Consider the following 19,737-nt stretch of genomic DNA (forward strand, 5'->3'; position numbering starts at 1 on the left):
GGGTGTCATTCTGCAGAACTGAGCTTGCGCAGCAGGGGGCGCTCTGGGAGGGAAACGCAGGGCACGCCGCCTCTGCTCGCATTCCTTGCTGGGGCAGGTGGCAGGCGTTTCTGCCCTTGGTTGGCAGTGGCAAGGAGGGGCAGCAGAACAGAGCAGGGGAAGGGGGCTGCTCCGTTCCTTGGCCTGCCCGGTTTTGTCTCCCAGGGCCAGCGAGAGCATAAGGAAAGCCCTGCTGGCACCTGGCCGAGGGGGGCCAGCCCTGGACGGCTCGGCTGAGCAGATGCCCTGGGGAGGGGGCGAGACCGCCACAGCCCCTGCTGCCCTGGCCTGGCGTTCGGTCTCCGGGCCTGGCGGCTCCACGCACGCATCCTGGCTAGCGGCCTTTGCGAGACCCACTGTCCCTCGGAACGGCCCTGCACAAAGGCTGCGAGGGGGGCACTGGGGCAGGCGCGCCTTCAGCAACCCCGTGCCCAGCACTGCTCTCCCCATCCAGCATGGGGGCCTCCGAGAGGCCAGGCAGGCGGTGTGTCAGCGAGCACCCATCATCCCCAGAGAGCTTCGTGGCTGAGCGGAGACTCAAGCCTGGCTTTCCCCTGCCCTAAGGTGCTTCCTGCTGGAGGGGGCCTAGCAGTACTCCTCAGAAGCGACCTCGTCTTTACTTCTGTCGTGGATTTTCCACCGCATGAAGAACAAAAAAAGGCTGAAGGGAGATGGTGGGACAATACAGGAGGGTAGGAAGCTGTACCCTCTGAATCAGTCCTGGCAGTTGCACGGGAGAGGGGTGGTCTGGGAGCACCTCTGGTCCCGGCGCCCCACTCCACGGGGGCCTCTCCTTCGCCTCCTCTTTGAAACTTATTCTGGCTGAGTCGCAAGGAAACCTGAGCATGCGAGCGGTACAGCAGCCCCCCCCCCGCCTTGTTCTCCCAGACTTCGAGGAGAGGAGCGCAGTGCCCCGCATAGTCCTGAGAAAGGGCCCCGCGGAGAAGAGAGAGCAAAAAACGGAGAAAGAGCAGGTGGCGGCCCTGATGGTAGCCATGGATGCTAGCAAGGTAACCTGAATGCCCCGTGGTGTTGGGACCGTGCAGTCTTTAGAAAATACCCGTGCCTTGTGAGGAGTCGGGGAGAGAACCCTCAGAAGGGTCTTTCCGCTGCTGCTCCCAGTTCCTGATGCAGCCCGCGTGCTTCCGCAGCTGTTTATCTCCTCCTGTTGCAGCTTCAAAGCGATGTCCCCAGCATCGATCCCAACGTGGTTATCGAACGGACCGCGAGGCTGGAAATGGGCGACGCTTTGGACCTCAGCGAGAGCACGGTACGGATCCCCACGGTGGGACGCCGGGGGCAGGGGTGCTGCAGAGGAGAGGGGGTCTCAGCAGAATGCATGAGGGCCGGGGCAGAGACGAGGTCCGCACACAGGCTGAGGCTGGGCACCAGGACTTTGCGGCACGGCTACAGGCAGAGGCAGGGACCCGAGCGGGCAGGAGACGAGGCGCGGTGGGAGGCAAGGTGAGGCGAGGCTGGAAGTAGGGCCAGGGCCACAGGACGCTACAGCCGGGCCGAGCAGCCAAGGAAGCCTTTTCGGAAGCCTGGCGCGCCCACAGTTGCACGGACTCGATCCTTGCGAGGCCCGCCTGGCCTTCCTGGTCCTGCTGGCCCTTGCAGGGCAAACCACACCACTGCATCGCTGCTTCAGCTCCTGGCACTGATTGCCGTTTGCAGTTCTCCTCAACACCCGCACAGCAGGTGGCTTTGCTCTGGCCACTGTGGGGAAAGGGAAGTGGCGGGCAGCCCCAAATCCGGCTGCTTCCGCCAGGCAGGCCCGTGGCCCGGGGGAAAGGGGCGGCTGGGCTCTGCCTGCCGCGTGGCCCTCTGGTTGCCCAAGGATGCAAGATGCAGGCACCTGCCCTGGGTTTACACAGCTGTGCAGTTCCAGGATTGTCTGTCTGCACCTGTGACTGGTCTGAGGCAGAGAAACAGCCTCGGTCGCTTCCATGTGCCTGTGCCCATGACTCTCTTCCATCCCCTTTCTGCACTTGCTCTGTATTTCTTTTAAATCTGCTTGAAAACCCCCATTTTACACACCTGAGCTTTTATTTTCTCTTGAAATGTGTATTTCAGTGCATTTTGATTAGGGTTTAGTGCCAAGAAGTGGATTGGAATATTCAAGAAGTATACAACTGGTATATAACTCTCAGTTCTGGCCAGCCGAGCAGCCTGGGAGGTGCATATCAAGTCAGTTCATATTGAAAGTTGCAGAGATCCAACATTCAATGTCGGCCTTCGGTTAAGGATGCAACTTAGATTGTTGAGTGCATTCATTGGAATTTTATTTGTTTCATTCCTAACATGTTTTAAATTTTTAAGCACCCAGAACAGTTTATTTTATGAGGAATCTAAAAAATTGATGAGTTGCTCGTGATGGAAGTGGCCAGGCCCCATTTCCTCTTTTTATAGTGCTGCTAAAGGTTTGCCTTTTCTGTGGCTGGTTCTGAAATGCAGGACTGCTCCCGGGCCTCATCCTGTATCCAGAGATTTCCTGGAGCTAGGTCTTCGTGGGCCAGTTCAGTGAACAGAGAGGATCGTAGAACAGTGGCACTAACGGGGCTGGGAGATGCTTGGCTATTTTGTCTTCTCTCAGTGCGTGGCATGATTCACTTTCCACATTTTAATCCCACTATTATGTCACTTGTGGAGCTGCCAGAATAAAAATAAACCGTGGAGAAATACGCTGAACGTGTGAGGCATCAATTAGCCCTGGATGTGGGTGGTTTTCGTGTTGCTTCCTGTTCCCTCTTGACATGTGGTTGTCCGAATGATCCGTTGAGGAACACCTCCTTGCTTGTTCCCTCAGCCTTGCAAAGAAGCTCAGCAGAAGTCCCCGGCCAAGGAGCAACGGAGAGCCGCACTGGCATCCGTGGTGCGGAGGGGGAGCAAGGTTTTTCCTCCCCTCCTCTGCCAGGCCGTCTCTTTGCCTGCATAGGTTTTCTGCTTGTGCTTAGATAAAAGACTATGTTCGTTTAGCATTACAGCCTCAGTGGCGCTATAAAACTACAGCAGGCCGTGGAGTGAGAGGGTGGCGTTCTCCCAGGAAAGGAAATCGGCCCTGCGCGCCATCTCAGTCGACTCCCTGTTCTTTTCTCAGTACTTCAACTTGATTCAGGATCTTGCCAACCTGATGAATGTGAAGGAGCTGGGGGGTATGCAGACTGTCAAGCACCTTCCCCAGGATGAAAGGGAAAAGGTCAAGATGCTGAGGCAGAAGGATCTCGAACTGCTCTTTGACAAGATCACCAAGCTTAAGAGTCGCCTCGACAGGAAAGAGTCGCTGCTGAAAGAATACGAGAGAGACATTGGGCAGTTCAGGTACAGACCCTCTTCCCTGCCCAAGCCGGGGAGAGCATGCATAACTTGGCATCGACCAACCCGGGAGTCCTTGCTGCAGAAAATGCAGGACAGTCACCTGTGCTTGAACCGTTGCCTTCAAAGAGGGTGTTTAAGGATCTGAGGCAACTAGAGGTTCTCAGCCCTGTTGACAGATTGAAAATTAATAAATCACTGGACCTCGGTGGTATCCATCTTAGAGTTCTTAAAGAGCTCTAAAGCCAATATCCCAGTTTTCTAAAACATAAAAATCTGGAACATGTCCCCCCATCCATCCTCTACAGGAGAGGACTGGAGATGGGACAAGTTAACACTAGTGTTTAAAGGGGACAGCCAGAAAATTGCAGGGATTGGTGTAATGTCTGTTCTGGGAAAACTGATTGGAAGCTTGATTAAAGATAAAGTTAATAAGCCTATGGAAGGACAAGCCCTGCTGAAAAAGAATCAGCATGGTCTCCTCAAAGGTAAGAGCACAGTTGCTTGAGCATCAGTAAACGTGTGGCTTGGTAGACGTTTGGGCTTGTGAAAGACTTTGAAAAAGCCTCTCACCAAAGGCTCCTCAGTAAACTTAGCAGGAGTGGAATAAGGGCGGAGATTCTCCTATGACTCCATAGCTGCTTAAAGAACAGGAAGCAGAGAGAGAGTGGGAATAAATTGCAGGTTCTCCCAGTGGAGGGACGTAAGCCCTGGGGATCTGTCGCTGGACCATGAATGATCTGGAAATCAGAGTGGGCCATGAAGTGGCCAAGTGTGTTTATGACGCCAAATTTGAGGTGGTTAACGTAAGAAAGGGCTGCAAAGAGCTCCAAAAAGATCTCTCCAGACCGGGATTGTGGGCAACAAAATGGCAAATGCAGCTTAATATACAGCAAGTGTAAAATGACACAGTGGGGCAAAAGAAATCCCAGCTTCACGTGTTCGTCGACGGGGCCCGAGCTAGCAGAGGCTGACCAAGGAAGAGATGAAAGCCGGAGCTGTGGAAAGGGCAGATTTCGCATTAGGCATAATTAAGACAGCAAGGTGGAGGCGGAATTGATCGGTGGCGACTGTCATCTTCTGCGGAGACGGGACGCTTGCATCTTTTGCAGTGCTTGGAAAGGCTCAGGGGGATAAAGCTCCTTAAAAGCACAATGAGGAGAAGGGGCTCCCACTGTGACGCAGGTGGGAGGGAGGGAGGGGCAAGGAGAGGAAGCTCCCGGGTTCTGGGACGATGCTGGTTGATTCCCGCTTCCAGTAAAGGAACCTCCAGTTGCTGGGAGTTACCCGGCGCACTGACAGCAGGAGGGAGTCAAAGCAGAAGAGGACAATAAAGAGGAAGCAGGTAGAAGCTGGTACAAAAACCGTCTCCAGGAAGCAGGGTGGGTGGGCAGCTTTGGCAAGCTAGAAGGGGCTTGCCATCTTAGTGCAGAGGGGAGGCCTGGTGGCTTTAGCCCCAAGCCCCCCGGGGCACCAGCTGGAGGACCACGGGGGAAGCAGTGGGGTCTCTCAGCACACCGTTGCCTGTGCTGTGAACAACCAGCCCACGTCCGAGTATTCGCAGGGCGGGTTGGTGGGATGTGCAGATGGACTCAGCGACCCCGATGAGGATCCCTGCGGAGGGGTGTGGGGTGTCGAAGGGACGCAGACCCTCAGCAAGGCTTCTGGTCTGTTTGTGACGGGTTGATTCACTGCGAGCAGCAAAGGAAGCCTGGAATTTCAAGGCCCCTTCGATGCGGCGTGAAAGCGCAAGGTGCAGCAGGCAGCTCAGCTGGCAGGCCCCTTCCTTTCCTGTCCAGACGTGGCTGATGGTCACCGCTTTGTAAATAGCCACATGTCCAGCCACTGCCTGTGCCTACAGGAAATGGGTCAGGAGAGCTTCTGAAAGTTCTGAGGTGGTGATGATGACGCAGCCATGTGTGCGTTTACTCGCAAAGCTTATTTGCCACACCTATCGGGGGAAAGTTTTCCAGTCCCGAATACAGTGTGCGGCTCCACGCACACTGTCTTGCACCGTGCAGGGCCAACAAACAGACGCTGCAAGCCTGCCAGCAAGAGATGGCCAAATTATCGGACAAGATCTACCGAGAGGCAGAAGAGAAGGCTTTCCTGAAAGAAGCTCTGGAGCGGACTAAGTTGCAGCTGACCCAGGAAAAGAGGCTGAACCGAGCTTTTAAACAGCAAAAGGTAGGCGCCGACTGAGCAGATGGAGGGGGACGATGAGGCGGAGCCGTGGAGTTCCACAGGACCGCTGCCAAGTCTCGGCTCGGGGCACTGCGGCTCCGAGGGCCCTTCATCCACCCCTGCAGTTCGGCAACTCGGCCGCACTGGCCAGGCGGAGGAGTCTGCGGTGCTGCTGAGCTGCGCCTTCTTTGTCCTGTGGGAAGGCTGATGGCGAGGGTTCTGTCCTTCCCGCGGGCCGGCTCTCCAAGGAGGGCCACAGTCCTGGGGAGAGAAGCCATCTCAGCCACATTCTCGGGGGAAGCTGCAGGGCGCCATCCCCTGGGAAGACGCACAAGGGACGGAGAGAGCCTTGCTGGTCCCAGTCAGGCAGGGCTGCTCCCGTCCCTCGTCGGACCCCCGCTTCTGCGCTGTCCACCGTACTGCCGGCATCTGTACGTTACATCAGCCCCAGGGATAAGGCCGCCCTCTCTTGGCAGCAGTCACCGGGGAGCACAAGGAGACGCCTTGCACCCGTGCTCTGCCTGCAGGCCTCCCAGAAGCATTGCGTTCCCCCGAGTGCTGGGCCAGAGAGACCCTTGGCCTGGTCCAGCAGGTCGCTATGGAAGCTCAGGTTTTCCCTGGCATGCCTCCGGAAGATGAGAAGCCGGGCCCCGCGGGGGCACACGCGGCCAGCGCTGTCCGCACCGCTTAGAACAGACCTTCCCCAGCCCTGCCAGAATGTGTCGGGCACCAGAGCTGCCGAGCCCTGCGCGACCTCCAGAATCGCCTCTCTCGGATCGTGTGGCTCAAACTCAGATTTCCACCCCTCATTCACTCCGTTTTTGTGTGGAATGTGTTGCCACAAGCCCCTGGATGCCCGTGTTTTGAACAGTGCCTTCTCAGCTTTTTACTTTTGTCATGAACCATTTGGAATGCCGCACAGGCAGAGTCTGCTGCTGGGATCTTTTCAAGGCTGTCGTTCGTTCGTTTGAAGACTCCTTCCCAGAGCTTCTTTCCCTGTAATTGCCTGCAGTTCCAAATGACTGTGACTTCATTGGTCCCCCCTCCTCCCGCCTTTTAGTGCTAATTTCAAGAGGGGGGTAGGGGAAACCAGGAGTCAGAGTTGCCCCAGGGAACAAGAACTGGCTAATTAGAAGTCAATCAATCAGCAATGCCACTTTCAGTTGCCCTGAAAAGGGAGCAATTCAGATCTACAAGGAGAAAAAGATTCCCCTGAGCCTGGCAGGGGCCTTTGCCTAATGCAGCTTGCTCCTGAGTAGATGCTGCTGGAGCATTCTGGCCAGAAGGATGGCGCATCAAATCATGTGCTGCTGCATCGAGTGCATGCAGAGCTGCTGATTCTGTCCCCCCTCTGGCTGACTGCAGACAAGCAGCATCTCAGCGGCAGTCTGTGTCAAAGACGGAGGGTTACCCAAGGACACACGGGGCAGCGTGTCGCTCCGAGGGGATCCGGGCAGCCCAAGACAAGAGCCCCCCCCCCCCCCCGCCACCGTTCCACATTCGGAAGCTGCCCAGACCAGCGGCTGCCGCACGCACTGGCAGCGAGGTGGCCGAAGCGAGCGCACAAGGCAGTCTGCGTGACTCTCCCGGCCGCGTGCTGTTCCCCCAGGGTCTTGTCTCAGTCCACACACCACATGGCCCGGCCTGTGCTCCCAGCGGCGCAGCAGCACTTCTCAGCAGCAGCACAACATGTGCGCACGGGAAGCGGCTGCTGGACAGGCAGGCCGGGCGGGCCGGGGCCTTTCCCGGCAGGGCTGTCTGGAGAGGCTCGGGAGCCGGCATGCAGCCTCGCAAAGCAAAGCAGCAACCGTTCAGCGGCCGGCTGCCATCATGCCGATTCTGGAGGGCTGAATGGGCCAGGGGCTCATGGAAACGGCCCCGAGGCACAGCCGGGTGGGGGGTGGGGGGTTTGTGCGACAGCAGGGCCCTGCCGTGCCCTGGCTGAGAGAGGCGTGCCCAAAGGCACACTGGCCATTTTGCTGCTGTTTTCGCCTAGAATCATTTAGAGGAGAAGAGGAGCGAGATCTCGTCCTGCCATCCCTGTACCCTGAAATTCAAGGACAAAAAGGTAGGACAGGCCAAGTTGGTGTAGTGTCAAGAGCGGTAAACGAAGATGCACAAATATTAGGTGCAGGGAGAGAACGTTCCCTGCTGCCAGGGACTGCCTCGATCAGAAGCAAACCGAGTCTCTCCCCAGCCCTCTATCGCGAGCACACACCTGTCTGGTATTCCCGTCCCGCAACCTTCTCCCAGGCCCCAGAGGATGCTACAGGTTGCCAGGGCACCTTCTAATCTAGCAGGGACACACGGAGTCCTTCCTGTACTTTCTGAGGGGCAGCTGGTTGATAAGGTCCGGCACCTGATCTCAGAGCCTCCTCGCTTCCATCATCCAGGTAATAAAGGCATTGAGCCTGCACCCCTCCCAAGCAACCCTCCTCTTTCCCCCCTACGCAAGCCCACAGCTTGCTTGGTGGTTTCCCAGACTTCGTGCCCGAAAGCATGGATTGCCTCTCCTAAGGCTTAGCTTCTGGCAGTATCGGCTTTAAAGCAAGCTGGCTGGCAATTTCAACCCTGTCCTTTTGCTTTGGTCTTGTCCCGCACTGGAATGTCCAGAACGGAAGCTTGCAGGGGTCCCCCATCTCTGTTACAGGTACATTCCATTGAATTCTGCCAGGGTCTCTTCCGGGTGGACCTTCCCTGGATAAAGGCTGAGCTCACGTGCAAGTGTGGCTTCTCCCACGGCGTTTAGTGCACCAGCGTCGCCGCCATTTGGGCTTGCTCCGCATTACGCTCAGTCGCTGAGCTACAAGGGGAATTCTTCCCTGTGGGAAAAACGGGGGCTGGGGCAGGCGACCTTGACTGCCACGGTCCCTCCTCCCACCACCACACCCAGAAGCCGCAGGATAGTGCACCCTGTTCGTGGGTGGCAGATCCAGCCGTCCTGGGCGTTGTCCCAGGGCCTGGGAGCGCCAGCCCCCCCCACCCCGCCCAAGCCCGTGTGCTGCGCGCGTATTGTGCAAAGGCGTCCTTGGGTAGGAGGCTGTCAGGGCAGGCGGAAGACCTTGTGAGCAGCGCTGCCCTCGAGGGCAAAGCAGGCGGTGGCAACGGCAGCCAAGAAAGGGGGAGGAGGGTCGAGTGGCCTGGGGCCCAGCCCTCCCCACCCCCACCCCCACCCCCACCGCAGGTGCTGCCTTCATGCATTCTGCCCTGCCCAGGCGTCCGTCTGAAACTACGGAAAAACGGACGATTGGGCCCAGCGTTCGTTGATGACAGCCTGGCACCTTCCAGGGGCACCAGGCGGCCACTCCCACTAATGCACCTCTGCAGGGAGGGCCGCACGTGGGCGCAGCTGACCGGTGTCCGCTTGCCGACCCGGACAGACACACCTTCCCCTCCCCTGCTATTTTTCAGGCAGCAACTCTGAAGAAACCGCTTTCCCAGACTCAGACAACCGTTGAGAGGCCAGGAGAAGCCTGCAAGAAGCAGGCACCCTGCAACACCTCTGCCTGGTCCATCCCCATGAGAAGCACCACGGTAGCTCATAAAACGGGCTATCTTTTATAAATAGGTATATGTTTATTTGTACAGAAGATGGTTTTACCCGGCATACTATATCTGGATCATTTGAAATGTATAAGAAACAGCACACAATCATGTATAAATCTAAAAGCATTCCTAGCAGCTGTTGCAGATCTGTTTTTGGGGAGGGGGACAGACAGACAGACAGACAGACACAAGCTCGGTGTCAGGCCAGGCAGGAGCGCCAGCTTTAGAATCGTGAGGCGGAAAGCAGAGGCCTTCCATCCTGAGGTTTCTCCCCCGCAGGGCGTTCTAGCAGGAGGGCCGCATCCAGCGATGCTTCGGGGAAGCAGACCTTAGAACCATTAACGCTCGTTATTGGAAGGGGGCAGTGTGGAGAGAGCGAGAGAGAGGCGGCCATGGAGTGCGTGAGCATGAGAATTACGGTCAGTTGTGATGTGCAGGGAAATGGTGCGGGGCGCACCCATGCGCACCCTGGGAATGATCTCCTGCTGCCCGCAGCCCAAGAAATGTGGAGGCCGGCATGGGGAGCCGTGCCCAGCCAGGATCCAGAGCCGCTGGGGGGCTTTGCGGGCCCCAGTCCACAGCCCCGCGTTCACTGCCCGTTTGTCACTGCTGGCTCAGTCTGCTCACCGCTCCCGCGTGCTCTCCCTGCGGCCAGCCAGAGGGCTCACACGTGCTGCTGCCTCTCTTGCAGTCTTCACCCGGGGGTCTCGGATGAGACGGGGGGCTCCAGAATTGCAGCAGAATTCGGGGTGCTGTCAGAGGGGTGGGCCGGGCAGGAAAGCACCCCGGGCTGCTGCCAGTTTCTCGGAGTCTTCCATGGCAGCAGGTTCCACACCTAGGGAGGCGGTCCCTCCGAGGACTGGATCTGACAGGGTGCTGAGGCCCGTTGCCCCTGCCGTGGGTGGTCGAGAGGACAGGCATGCTGTGATGAGAGGTGGCCTCCCGGCAGCCAAGCACAGCGAAGAGGCGGTTCCTCAGTGGGCGGACCCTGTTCTCCACACAGAAGGTGGCCGGCCGAAACCCAGCATCTCCAGGTTGGACTGGGACAGCTCAGTCTGAAATCCCGAGAGCCCTCCGGCTGTCTTGGACTACAGTTCTCAGCAACCCCTTCCATTGATGGCCAGTCAAGAAAGATGGGGATTGTAGTCTCCGCACTGGTGGAAGCAGGTAGGAGCAACAGAGAGCCAGGTGTGGGTGTGTTTATGTCAGCAGAAAGGAGACAAGCACATCGGAAAAAAATGCGCTAGCAACGCAGAAGGCTGGCCTGAACATCTCCAAAAGCTGCCTGCCTGGTCTTGTTTCAAAAGCCTTCCACTTGTCAAGGGTCATTAGCTGTTTTTGCCCATGTTGTCTGCAGAAAATACGTTTCGTTGCAAATAAGCAAGTCGGAAAGGCATGTCAGGGCCTCTGCACATAGGCAAGGCTAAGCATCACGTGGTGCCTTGATGGCTTTTAAAAAGATAAGGTAGCAGATCAGTGTTAATAACAGATACATGAAACGAAAGCGGAACCGGCGCAGGAAGCAGGAGCTGCAGAGCAAAACAGTTGTCAGGCTGCTTCACTTGTCCAGCCGCTTCTTTCTGCCACCGTTGCGACGAAAACCCCACCTTTACCCCAACGGCGTCTTGTGAAGCGCTTGGCAACTCCACCTGTTGCTGCCCCTCGCCTTCACTGCCTTTCTCGGGAGCTTCCTGGCAGCACCCTTCTGTCTGCTATTGGAAACCGGGCGCTAGACTAGGTGGCTGGGGATTGGGGAGGAAGGAGCAGGGCTGTTCTTTAACACCTCTTTCCATGCTAAGAGGGCCCTGTTCCAGGGGATCATGTGACTGAATAGGATTACCTTGCCACGGTCCTGTATGCTTTGCCGAAATCTGAGCAGGAGCCAAGGGAGCTTCCCTTGCAAAATAATGCCCAGCCGCCAAGAAGAGGTAAATGTTGGCAGAAGTCCCTGCGATCTTAGTCATTCATTGTGCTTTGTCTCTTCCTTATTGTTTTTAAATGGCTCCTACCCATCCTGGAAGCCTACAGGCTGGGCATCAAAGCTCCAAACAACTCAGGAAATGCTGTGCATGAGGAACCTTTGGGCCACAGGCCAGACTGGGCTCACTGAGTCCCTGTCGAGCCCTCGCCCTGCTCTCTGCTAGGAGAGGGTTAGGAATCCCTCCCATGCTGCTCTGTGAGGCTTTTAAAAAGCCTGCACTTGGATGGCTCAGGAGGGTGGGGATTGTCCCAGATTCTGGAGGGCAACAAGCTGGGGTGCGCGGACCTCGTTACTTCTACATACACTTGCAAAGCAACAATTTAAATATAGAGAAAGAGGAGAGAGAGAGAGAGAGAGAGAGAGAGAGAGAGAGAGAGAGAGAGAGACGTCTAGCAATGTTCTGCCGATCTCCATTGATACTCAGCAATGCACCCCCCATACATTGTGTTAATAATACAAGGGTGATGTATTTATTGACTTAAAGTATTTACATTTTGCTTTTCTAACCCACCCCACCTTCCAAAATTGTCCAAACTAATGTGCAAACCACTGAAATAACTCACTAAAAAGATGATTGAAATTAAGTCTAAAAAGTATCGAATCAGATTTATCAGCAACTTCCAAATAATGTGCAATAAAAACAGTAAAGGCCGTAAATAAACTTCCATATAGCCTGACATGTCTGAACTTCCAAACTTGGAAGCTAAGCAGGGTCAGCCCTAGGGGGAATCTGAATTTGTTGTTGCTTAGTTGAAAAGTTATATCCCGCTCTTTGTAACCCCATGGACAACATCCCTCCAGGCTCTCCTGTCCTCCACCATCCCCAGTCCACCCAACCCCACACCCACCGCCCCAGAGACCCCATCCAGCCACCTCAACCTCTGCCGTCCCCTCCTCCTTTTGCCTTCAATCGTTCCCAGCATCAGGGTCTCCTCCAGCGAGCCCTTCCTGCTCATTTGGTGGCCAAAGTGTTTGAGCTTCAGTTTCTGTCCTTCTAGAGAACAGTCAGGGTTAATTTTCTTCAAGATTGACTGGTTTGATCGCCTTGCGGTCCAAGGGACTCCCAGGAGCCTCCTCCAACACCACACTCCAAAAGCATCAATTCTTCGGCACTCAGCCTTCCTTATGGTCCAACTCTCACGGCCATACATTGCAACTGGGAAAACCATAGCCTTGACTATTTGAACTTTTGTTGGCAGGGTGATGTCTCTGCTTTTTAGTATGCTGTCCAGATTTGCCATAGCTTTCCTCCCAAGGAGCAAGTGTCTTTTAATTTCTTGGCTGCAGTCCCTGTCTGCAGTGATCTTGGTGCCCAAGAAAATAAAATGTGTCACTATTTCCATTTCTTCCCCATCTATTTGCCAGGAAGTGACAGGATGCCATGATCTTAGTTTACTTAATGTTGAGTTTCAGGCCAACTTTCATGCTCTCCTCTACCTGCATCAAGAGACTCTTTAGTTCCTCTTCACTTTCTGCCATTAGAGTGGTATCGTCTGCGTATCTGAGGTTGTTGATATTTTTCTCCCAGCAATCTTAATTCCGGCTTGTGATTCATCTGGCCCGGTCAGTGTTGTGAACCACCCAGAAAGCTTCAGCTATGAGCGATATAGAAACATAATGTAATAATAAATTAGAATGTCTTGGTTAAAGAAAGACTCGCTCTAGGTCCAAAATAATAGTCATGAAAGTGCCTTTGAAAACTCTTCTGGAAATTTTCTAAGATGGAATTCATTGCTGCAATGCCCTCACTTGCCCTTTCAGGTAGGAAACCCAAAGAAGGGCTGACAAAGCTGACTGCAAAGGCCAGGCATGTTCAGCTGCAGGAAATTGTTGGGATATCTAATCCATAAATCTGCTAAATTGGTAATATCCATAATCAGGAACCTGTCTGGATCAAAGAAAGCACTCCCATCTGTAGTAACTGAGGGTTTATTTCAGGACAATGAGCGGCCTCACACATTTGCTAGCTTCGAACGTTTTGTAACAGCCTGGCCCATCTGATCCACAGAGACGGCTTGGCTGCAGTTCTTCTCTGCAGATCTGTGGAGTAATTTGTTCACGTTCCACTAGTTTAATTGCAGCCTCCAAAAATAACGGTTTGCTAGCTCCCTCTTTCCCGTCCCCCGACCTTGCTTGACATCCAGTCCTTGTTTTGATGCTTTGAGAAGATCCATCTCCCCCTCTTTTGCTGCCAATAAATAAGACATGTTGCACTGCTAATTCCATCTAGAATGTTCCCCAATAATTACACCCTTCCATTTGATTAAGGGCCTTTCGATATTCATGCCCTTCTGTACAACTATATGGTTAGATTAATGCAAAGCACTTGTTTTCAGGCAGTTCCCCCCCCCCCCCCACACACACTCACACACAGCCTGCCTACCCCCACTTCCAGTTGTCCATCAAAAAGGATGAACCTGTCACTTTGGAATCTCTCCCACTCCTCCAGATAGGCCTTCTAATAGATTCAGGGGCGGTTTTGTTAGGAAATTGCTGGCTTTCCAAATCTGCCATGTGGAACCAGCCTGTTACCATCCTCCGTGTTGTCAAAATAGCCAGTTAGAAAAGCATATATTCATTCTATCCAAATAGTGCGCGTTGCCAAGACTCTCAAATAACAGTGCCCAAATCATGAATGTTCTATGAAATCTTGAAGCAGCCCCCGAAAGAGCACGTCCCCATATGGATCCGTATCTGTGTGGGTACAGATCTGTGTTCGGCGTGATTGCCGAGGGGCTGAACTCCACAGTCACTGTGATAACTGCATTCCAATGTTGATTGATTGATATTTATATAGCACTTAAATATAATAATATTCCTAGGCAGTTCCCATACCAACATGACTAAAAATCATGTTTAATACCAACATCAACATCACCAAGCATTGTTGCACAAGTTCAAAGAGAATTTCCCATCAATAAAGCGATTGTCTGCAGAAAGGACTCCCAACTCATGGAGACTTGCACAGCCCAGCCTCAGCTGTCTTCCGCCTACAACACGATTCTTTCACTCTTGCCCATCTTAAAACAGGAATTGCAAAAGCCTCACTTCTGTCATTTCTTCCAAGGTCCACTTCGAAACCCACCTTTGCGGTAAAGTCACTGAATCGACCCCCTGGCCCCTGCTCCCCATGGCACTCATCCCCAACCGGGGACTCTCCAAATCCTTTAGCCAACACCACCTGTCAGCCGCAGCATGGCCAGTGAGAGGAACGGATACCGGTAGGCCAAAAGTTCGAGTTTATTTCTCAGTAATACACATAGGGTTGCGCTGGAAGCCTAAGTAGGTAGACTTGAAAGAGCTGCAGGCTGCCTTCCTCTGTTCACCCTGCTCCATTTCCTTCCTGCTCTTCGGCTGATTGCCCCAGATGTAAGTTCCAAGGGGCACTGAGCCAAACGCTGGCACATTTGTGGCACTCTGTACGTGATCAGGCAGGGAAAGAGGGGATTCACCCCTCTTGGGATCCTCAGACCTGGCTAAGAACCCCACACCATCCCTGAGAGCAGCTTTTCTGCATCCTGCCTGTTTTCTCCTCTCCAAGGTAATGTTGGGACTCCGCTTCCTCTGGCCTCCCTTGCATCTAAATATGGTGACCTCGTACGAAGCGTCTTCTGCACAGCAAAGCAGCTTGTGTCTGGGGGCCTCCTCTTGCCCCGACCACCACTCTGCCCCAGACCACCCCCCTCCTTGCTTCATCTTGGCCCATCTCAGCTGCCCTGCACCCAGCCTTTTTCTGCCCCGCTGTTCAGCCCTTTCCCCACAGACCCCCTCTGGATTTGCACATGGCCTGGATTTTGGATTTTTCTCGCCTTGCAGTGGCGTTCTACTAGCAGGCCGTGATCGCCAGCAAGCTGCCCTGCTTGCTCAGCGACCACCCACTGGGAGTTTGCATTCTCACTCCAGCAGTGCAGGCTGCAGAAAAGAGCATCTGGGATGGGCAGCAGATGCCCGAGCCTTGGAAAGCACTTGCACAGCATTATTGAACGACCGGTGCGGAGTGCAGGCATACAATGCGCAAACACCCCCTGCCACATCCCCCAGATGGACGTAGAGGCGCGCCATGCCCCCAGTGGTGTGCCAGGCGCTGCTGCTGCAGCCATCATTAATGCAAAACCAAAGGCTGCATCCCATCCTTCATGTCCACTCAGTTTCTATATTTACATGATTTTAGAAAATCTAACTACATAAGATGCCTATTTTTCATATTTAAATATACTTGTTTATGCACACAACTCTGCATTTGCAAGCCTGTTTTCTTCCTACATTGGGGTACATTTTTGAGTCAAAAAGTGGGGTGCAAGATTGGGAAGATTGCAAAATTTTGTGGTAGAATTGTGATCTCATCTTCATGTCCGTCTGAGAGGAACTGCCTGGGTCGGTCTGTTTCACGATGTCAGTCAGAGGAAATCCTCAGGCATGCCTGGACTGAGCACTAATTCCCCGAGCTTTAGGATGCACAGTACGGAGGGGCTGCACCCCACCCCTGCAAAAGAATAAAATAAACATGGGGAGCTGGCCGAGGCTGAAGAGCAAGCCACCCAAGAATGCCTGCTGACACAGTGACAACGAGACGCCCCGAATTCCAAAGGGGAGCACAGGGCTCTTTCATGGGCTGCCTGCCAGGGGCACAGGAGGCCCTTCCGTGTGCACAAGAGGAGGACCCAAGTGTGCTTCCCAGCCGGGATTGCAAGCCGCCAAGGGGGTGGCGCTCTGTGTCCTCGGTGACCCTGCTGCCCCACGGCAATCATTACTAAGAACGCCGGAATTTGGACGTCATAATCCCTGCGCCGGCAATGGCTTCCGTGTCACAAACCAAGGATTAGAATTACTGCTGAGGATTCCAGCGGGAACAGAAGCTGAGCTGGAACAGAGAAAGCTCATCAGGATAGCCGATGTTTCAGAGAGGCTAAAGTTGAAACAACTCATCCTTTTCTCCCTCTGAGAGAAAAAAAAAAAAGACTCCTAGCAGTTTTCTGCAAAGCAAAGCTGCTTTTCTCTGTGTTCGGTTAGTGCTGGGGTTCATATCTCCAAATGCCAGAATGTGGCCTGGATCACAGTCTTGCTCTCTCTCCATTGTATCATCACAGCAACCCTGTGAGGTAGGACTGTGATCAGGCCAGTCATCCAGAGGGCTTCATGGCTGAGAGGGGACTAGAAGCCACTTCCAGCGCTCGAACTGCTGTGCCAAACTGGCTCTCGCACCTCTTCCGAATTTCATCGGCTGCCTGTCTGCTGCTGGCGCTTCCCTTTCGAGCCCTGGCTGGTTTGGGACCCAATCCCTTTCCATGCCAGCCATCCTGTACTGTAAGATCTTCTCCAGAGGCTCTTCTCTAAATATCCTCTTTAACAGAGATATGTGGTGTGTTTACAAAAAAACGGGGGGAAGGGGGCTTTTCTCAGCAGCAGAAGCCCAGCTGTGAAGTGCCCTCCCTCAACGAGGCTCGCCGGTCCCAGTGCCAGACTAAGCCCTTCCTATTCTGGAAATGCTGCTGTTGGACTTTCTGGTGTAATCCGCTCCTGCTCTGCTTCATCAGCTCCTGTGTGGTTTCTGCTACCGTTGTTGTTTTCCTCCGATTGCATTCCTACGTCTGTGCAAAACTCTCATTCATGAGCCTGGCTGCTGCTCTGCCTGAGGGGGGTGGGCTGTAGGCCACCCATCACAGCAGCTGCATCCGGCAGCCTCGGAGCGCCTTCCACAAGCGCTTGTTCTGCTGCAGCTTTGGGTTCTGGAACGGCACCCCAGGCAGAGAGGAGACAATCCAGAGCAGAGATCCCTGGGCAGCCTTCTCTGGGCAAAAGTAATCCCGGCAGGGGCCGAGGCACGGGCAGGCCGCCAGCCCTGCTGGAAGCCCACTATTCTGCCTCTTCGTGCCTTTTCAGCTTGCACGCTGGCAGGCCGATGCTGTCTGCTTTGCTGGTTGCGTGTACGGAGCTTCTAGGTGAGGAGCGCCAGCAGCAATACTTGAAATAAATATACCTGCTGAGAAAACTGAATGGTCTACCACTGGGAGCCCTGATGTGAAGGAGATGCGAGATCAAAAAAAGAACAGGGCAGGGTCAGACCAAGGATGTACTGACCAACACCCTGTAGTTTGGAAGTCACGGCTGGACATCAACCAGAATTCATTAATTTTGACTCAAAATAGGTGCTGAGCGGGGGCAGGGGGCAGGGTTACAAGCTTTAGTTGGTCGACCAATTAGGGCTTGATGCTCTAAGCTAGCAGTGCATGCATTGCCGGTCCTGTAAGACCAACATTTGGCAGCTAATTGGGAGTGGAGCATCTTGGAACCCTTCCAGGGAAGACGGAGGTTCCAGTTGGCCCCGGGGCAGATCAACAACAAGGTGACTTCACTCCCTTCCAGGCAAGCAAACCTGGGACCAACGTCTGGAGTGAGCAAACTTGGGACAGGCAGATCAGAGCATAAATCGGCACCAACCCTTGTTCATTAGTGGGCCACATGGTCATTTCTTCTCTGCTTTGCTCATCACTCCATGAAAAGCCGACCCTAAAAGACTCGTCTTTTCCACAACATGGTGGAACTTTCAATACAACTGCGCGCGCACACACACACATGAGAACAACTGCACAAGGATAATTTACTGCCACAATCTTCCTGCCTAAAATTTTATTCAAGGGATACAACCATGAAAGGAAGGAGGCAGATGTACGTAAGCGCAATTATGCTAGTTCTGTGTATATTCTTATTTCAGTACAGCTCAGCATCTGAAGCCCTCTGCGCAGCTGACAACAGAGGCTTATGGTATGACATGGAAACCAGCAAATCAAGTGTTTTAGCTACGGCTGTACCCTAAAGATATTAATTCTCGGGTGGGTTGATATCAAGCTGAACCAATTAAAAGGCAGACGGTTTGGTTCAGTTTATCTTATTTATTTATTTAAAACTTTTCTAAACCGTCCCATACTTTTACGTCTTGGGACGGTTTACAATGATTTAATTCTAAAAATAGAAATAAAAATACCAGTAACAGTCACCCAGCATCCAATGTTAACATATAAACCCACTAACTAAAACAAGTTAACAGCTGAAATACTGGGAGAATAAAAAGGATTTTCACCCAACGCCGAAAGGAAAGAAGCGTTGGCGCCAGGCGACCCTCACAAGTCTTCACAATCCTTTGGTTCACAACTTGGGCTGAGGATTGAATTGTTTGTTATCTGACCAAGGGAAAATGCGAACACGGAAGCAGTTTTATTTCTCTGCTTGCTGACTAACCCGGCGCATCCCTCATCCCCCACGTCCAGGGCCATGAGGCAAGCAGATTGCATGAAAGTCTCCGCGGAAAAGGTCAAACAGAGCCCATTAGCGGAATAACACTGCCTGCAAATCTGCTGGATCCCAGGGGACCACGGACAGTCCTGAGTTACGAGGCCTTTGCATTCCTAGGAAGGGTGACTGGCACTGTAACAAGCGAGAAGGCACATCTCTGGGAAGCGCTCTCCCTCTCTCCTCCTCCTCCTCCTCTGCAGCAAAGCGAATCACGGGCACACAGAAGGCCAGATGGGGTTGCAGAAACTTTAGCAGATGCTCCATCTTTGGACCAAGCAAGACGAACTGGTGGAGCTCCAATACTGGCCCATGTGGCGCGGGGCCAGGCACTGGCTCTTGGCCGATTGTCCGGGAAGATGCCTCATCGGATTCTGATGAGGAGGAAGAGGCGATGAGGGGGCAGAAGCCTTAAGCTCCTTCAAGGTCACTGCGAGCGGCTTCCCAGGCTGAACGTGGGAGCAGGCCTGACTTGAGGGACGGGCCCATAGCACCACCCAGGCCATGCCAAGGCGGTGGGAGCGAGGAGTTGCCCGGTCCGCAGGGCGTCTGCAGATCTGTTTGGACTCTCCCATCGTTCACCTTCATGGGGTGCAGTGCTACCCAGGGGCAAAGAAGGGTTAACCCCAACCCTTGTCCGCCCCGCGCCTAACTGTGTGCTCCTCCACCTCGCCTCCTTTCCGAGCTCAAAAAGCCCCATACGGGGCCGCTCCAGCCTCTAGGGTTAGGGTGGCCCTGCTCCGCACCTCCTCCAGCCCGGAGGCCTCCTTCTCGGGTGCCGCGTGACCAGCACTGCGATTGCGCTTCTCTGCGCAGCAGGACACAATCTTACGCTCCTGTCCAAACGTTTCGGGGACCGGGAAGGCCGCCTTTCCCGCGGCGGGGATGCACCTGGCCGGGTTCCCCGGGGCGGGTCGCCGTGGCTCCGGGAGGATTTTCCGGGTCCCACTCGGGCTCTGCCCGCCGCACGCACGGCAGTCGCGCTTCGCACGGCGCGCCACGGGCCCTTTGGGCGCCGGCCGGCTCCCCTCGCCCCCAGGCAGGAGATGGGCCGCCCGCCGCGGGAGCCCCCGGCCCGGCAGCGCGGCCAGCCCTGCTGAGCAGCCCCGCGCCCCCTGGGCTGGGGGCGGCGGGCGCCCGCAGCCTGGGGAAAGCCAAGCCCGCGCGGCGCCCCCGCCAGGCACTGGGCTGGCCTGCGGGGACGCGGACGCCCCGGATCGCGCGCGGGCTCGACGCGGCTCGCGGCCCACCGGCGCCTCTCGGACGCCGCGCAGGTGCCCTGCACGCCTCCTCGGGAGTAAGCACCGGGGCGGGCATCTTCCCCGGGCTACCTAAGCCCCGGCGCGCTTCCGGTGGGGCAAGCGCGGGAGGGGGGAGGGGAGCAG

The 19,737-nt window shown here is 54.8% G+C and overlaps 2 protein-coding genes across 7 annotated transcripts in view; both read left to right on the top strand.

Annotated features, from left to right (window-relative positions):
* FHAD1 (forkhead associated phosphopeptide binding domain 1) overlaps positions 1-9,219 on the top strand; it is a 43,381-nt gene extending 34,162 nt beyond the window's left edge. For 2 of the 6 annotated variants that reach the window (XM_044452324.1, XM_044452325.1), the window contains 6 exons: positions 928-1,049; positions 1,214-1,309; positions 3,140-3,360; positions 5,376-5,541; positions 7,535-7,606; positions 8,950-9,219. In XM_044452324.1, coding sequence (XP_044308259.1) covers positions 928-1,049; positions 1,214-1,309; positions 3,140-3,360; positions 5,376-5,541; positions 7,535-7,606; positions 8,950-9,102 — 830 coding nt within the window. In that variant the 3' untranslated portion in view covers positions 9,103-9,219. Of the gene's footprint in view, positions 1-927; positions 1,050-1,213; positions 1,310-2,496; positions 2,724-3,139; positions 3,361-5,375; positions 5,542-7,534; positions 7,607-8,949 lie in introns of those variants that run through there. The other 4 variants (XM_044452326.1, XM_044452327.1, XM_044452329.1 and 1 more) reach the window with 4 other exon arrangements.
* A 5,041-nt stretch (positions 9,220-14,260) lies between these two features.
* Positions 14,261-19,737, top strand: part of EFHD2 (EF-hand domain family member D2) — a 24,895-nt gene continuing 19,418 nt past the window's right edge. The window contains exon 1 of the mRNA XM_044452305.1: positions 14,261-14,286. Within this exon, the coding sequence (XP_044308240.1) occupies positions 14,261-14,286 (26 nt within the window). The remainder of the gene's footprint in view (positions 14,287-19,737) is intronic.

Source organism: Varanus komodoensis, unplaced genomic scaffold (genome assembly GCF_004798865.1).
Source record: "Varanus komodoensis strain SLA01 unplaced genomic scaffold, ASM479886v1 scaffold71, whole genome shotgun sequence".
In the NCBI taxonomy this organism is placed as follows: domain Eukaryota; kingdom Metazoa; phylum Chordata; class Lepidosauria; order Squamata; family Varanidae; genus Varanus; species Varanus komodoensis.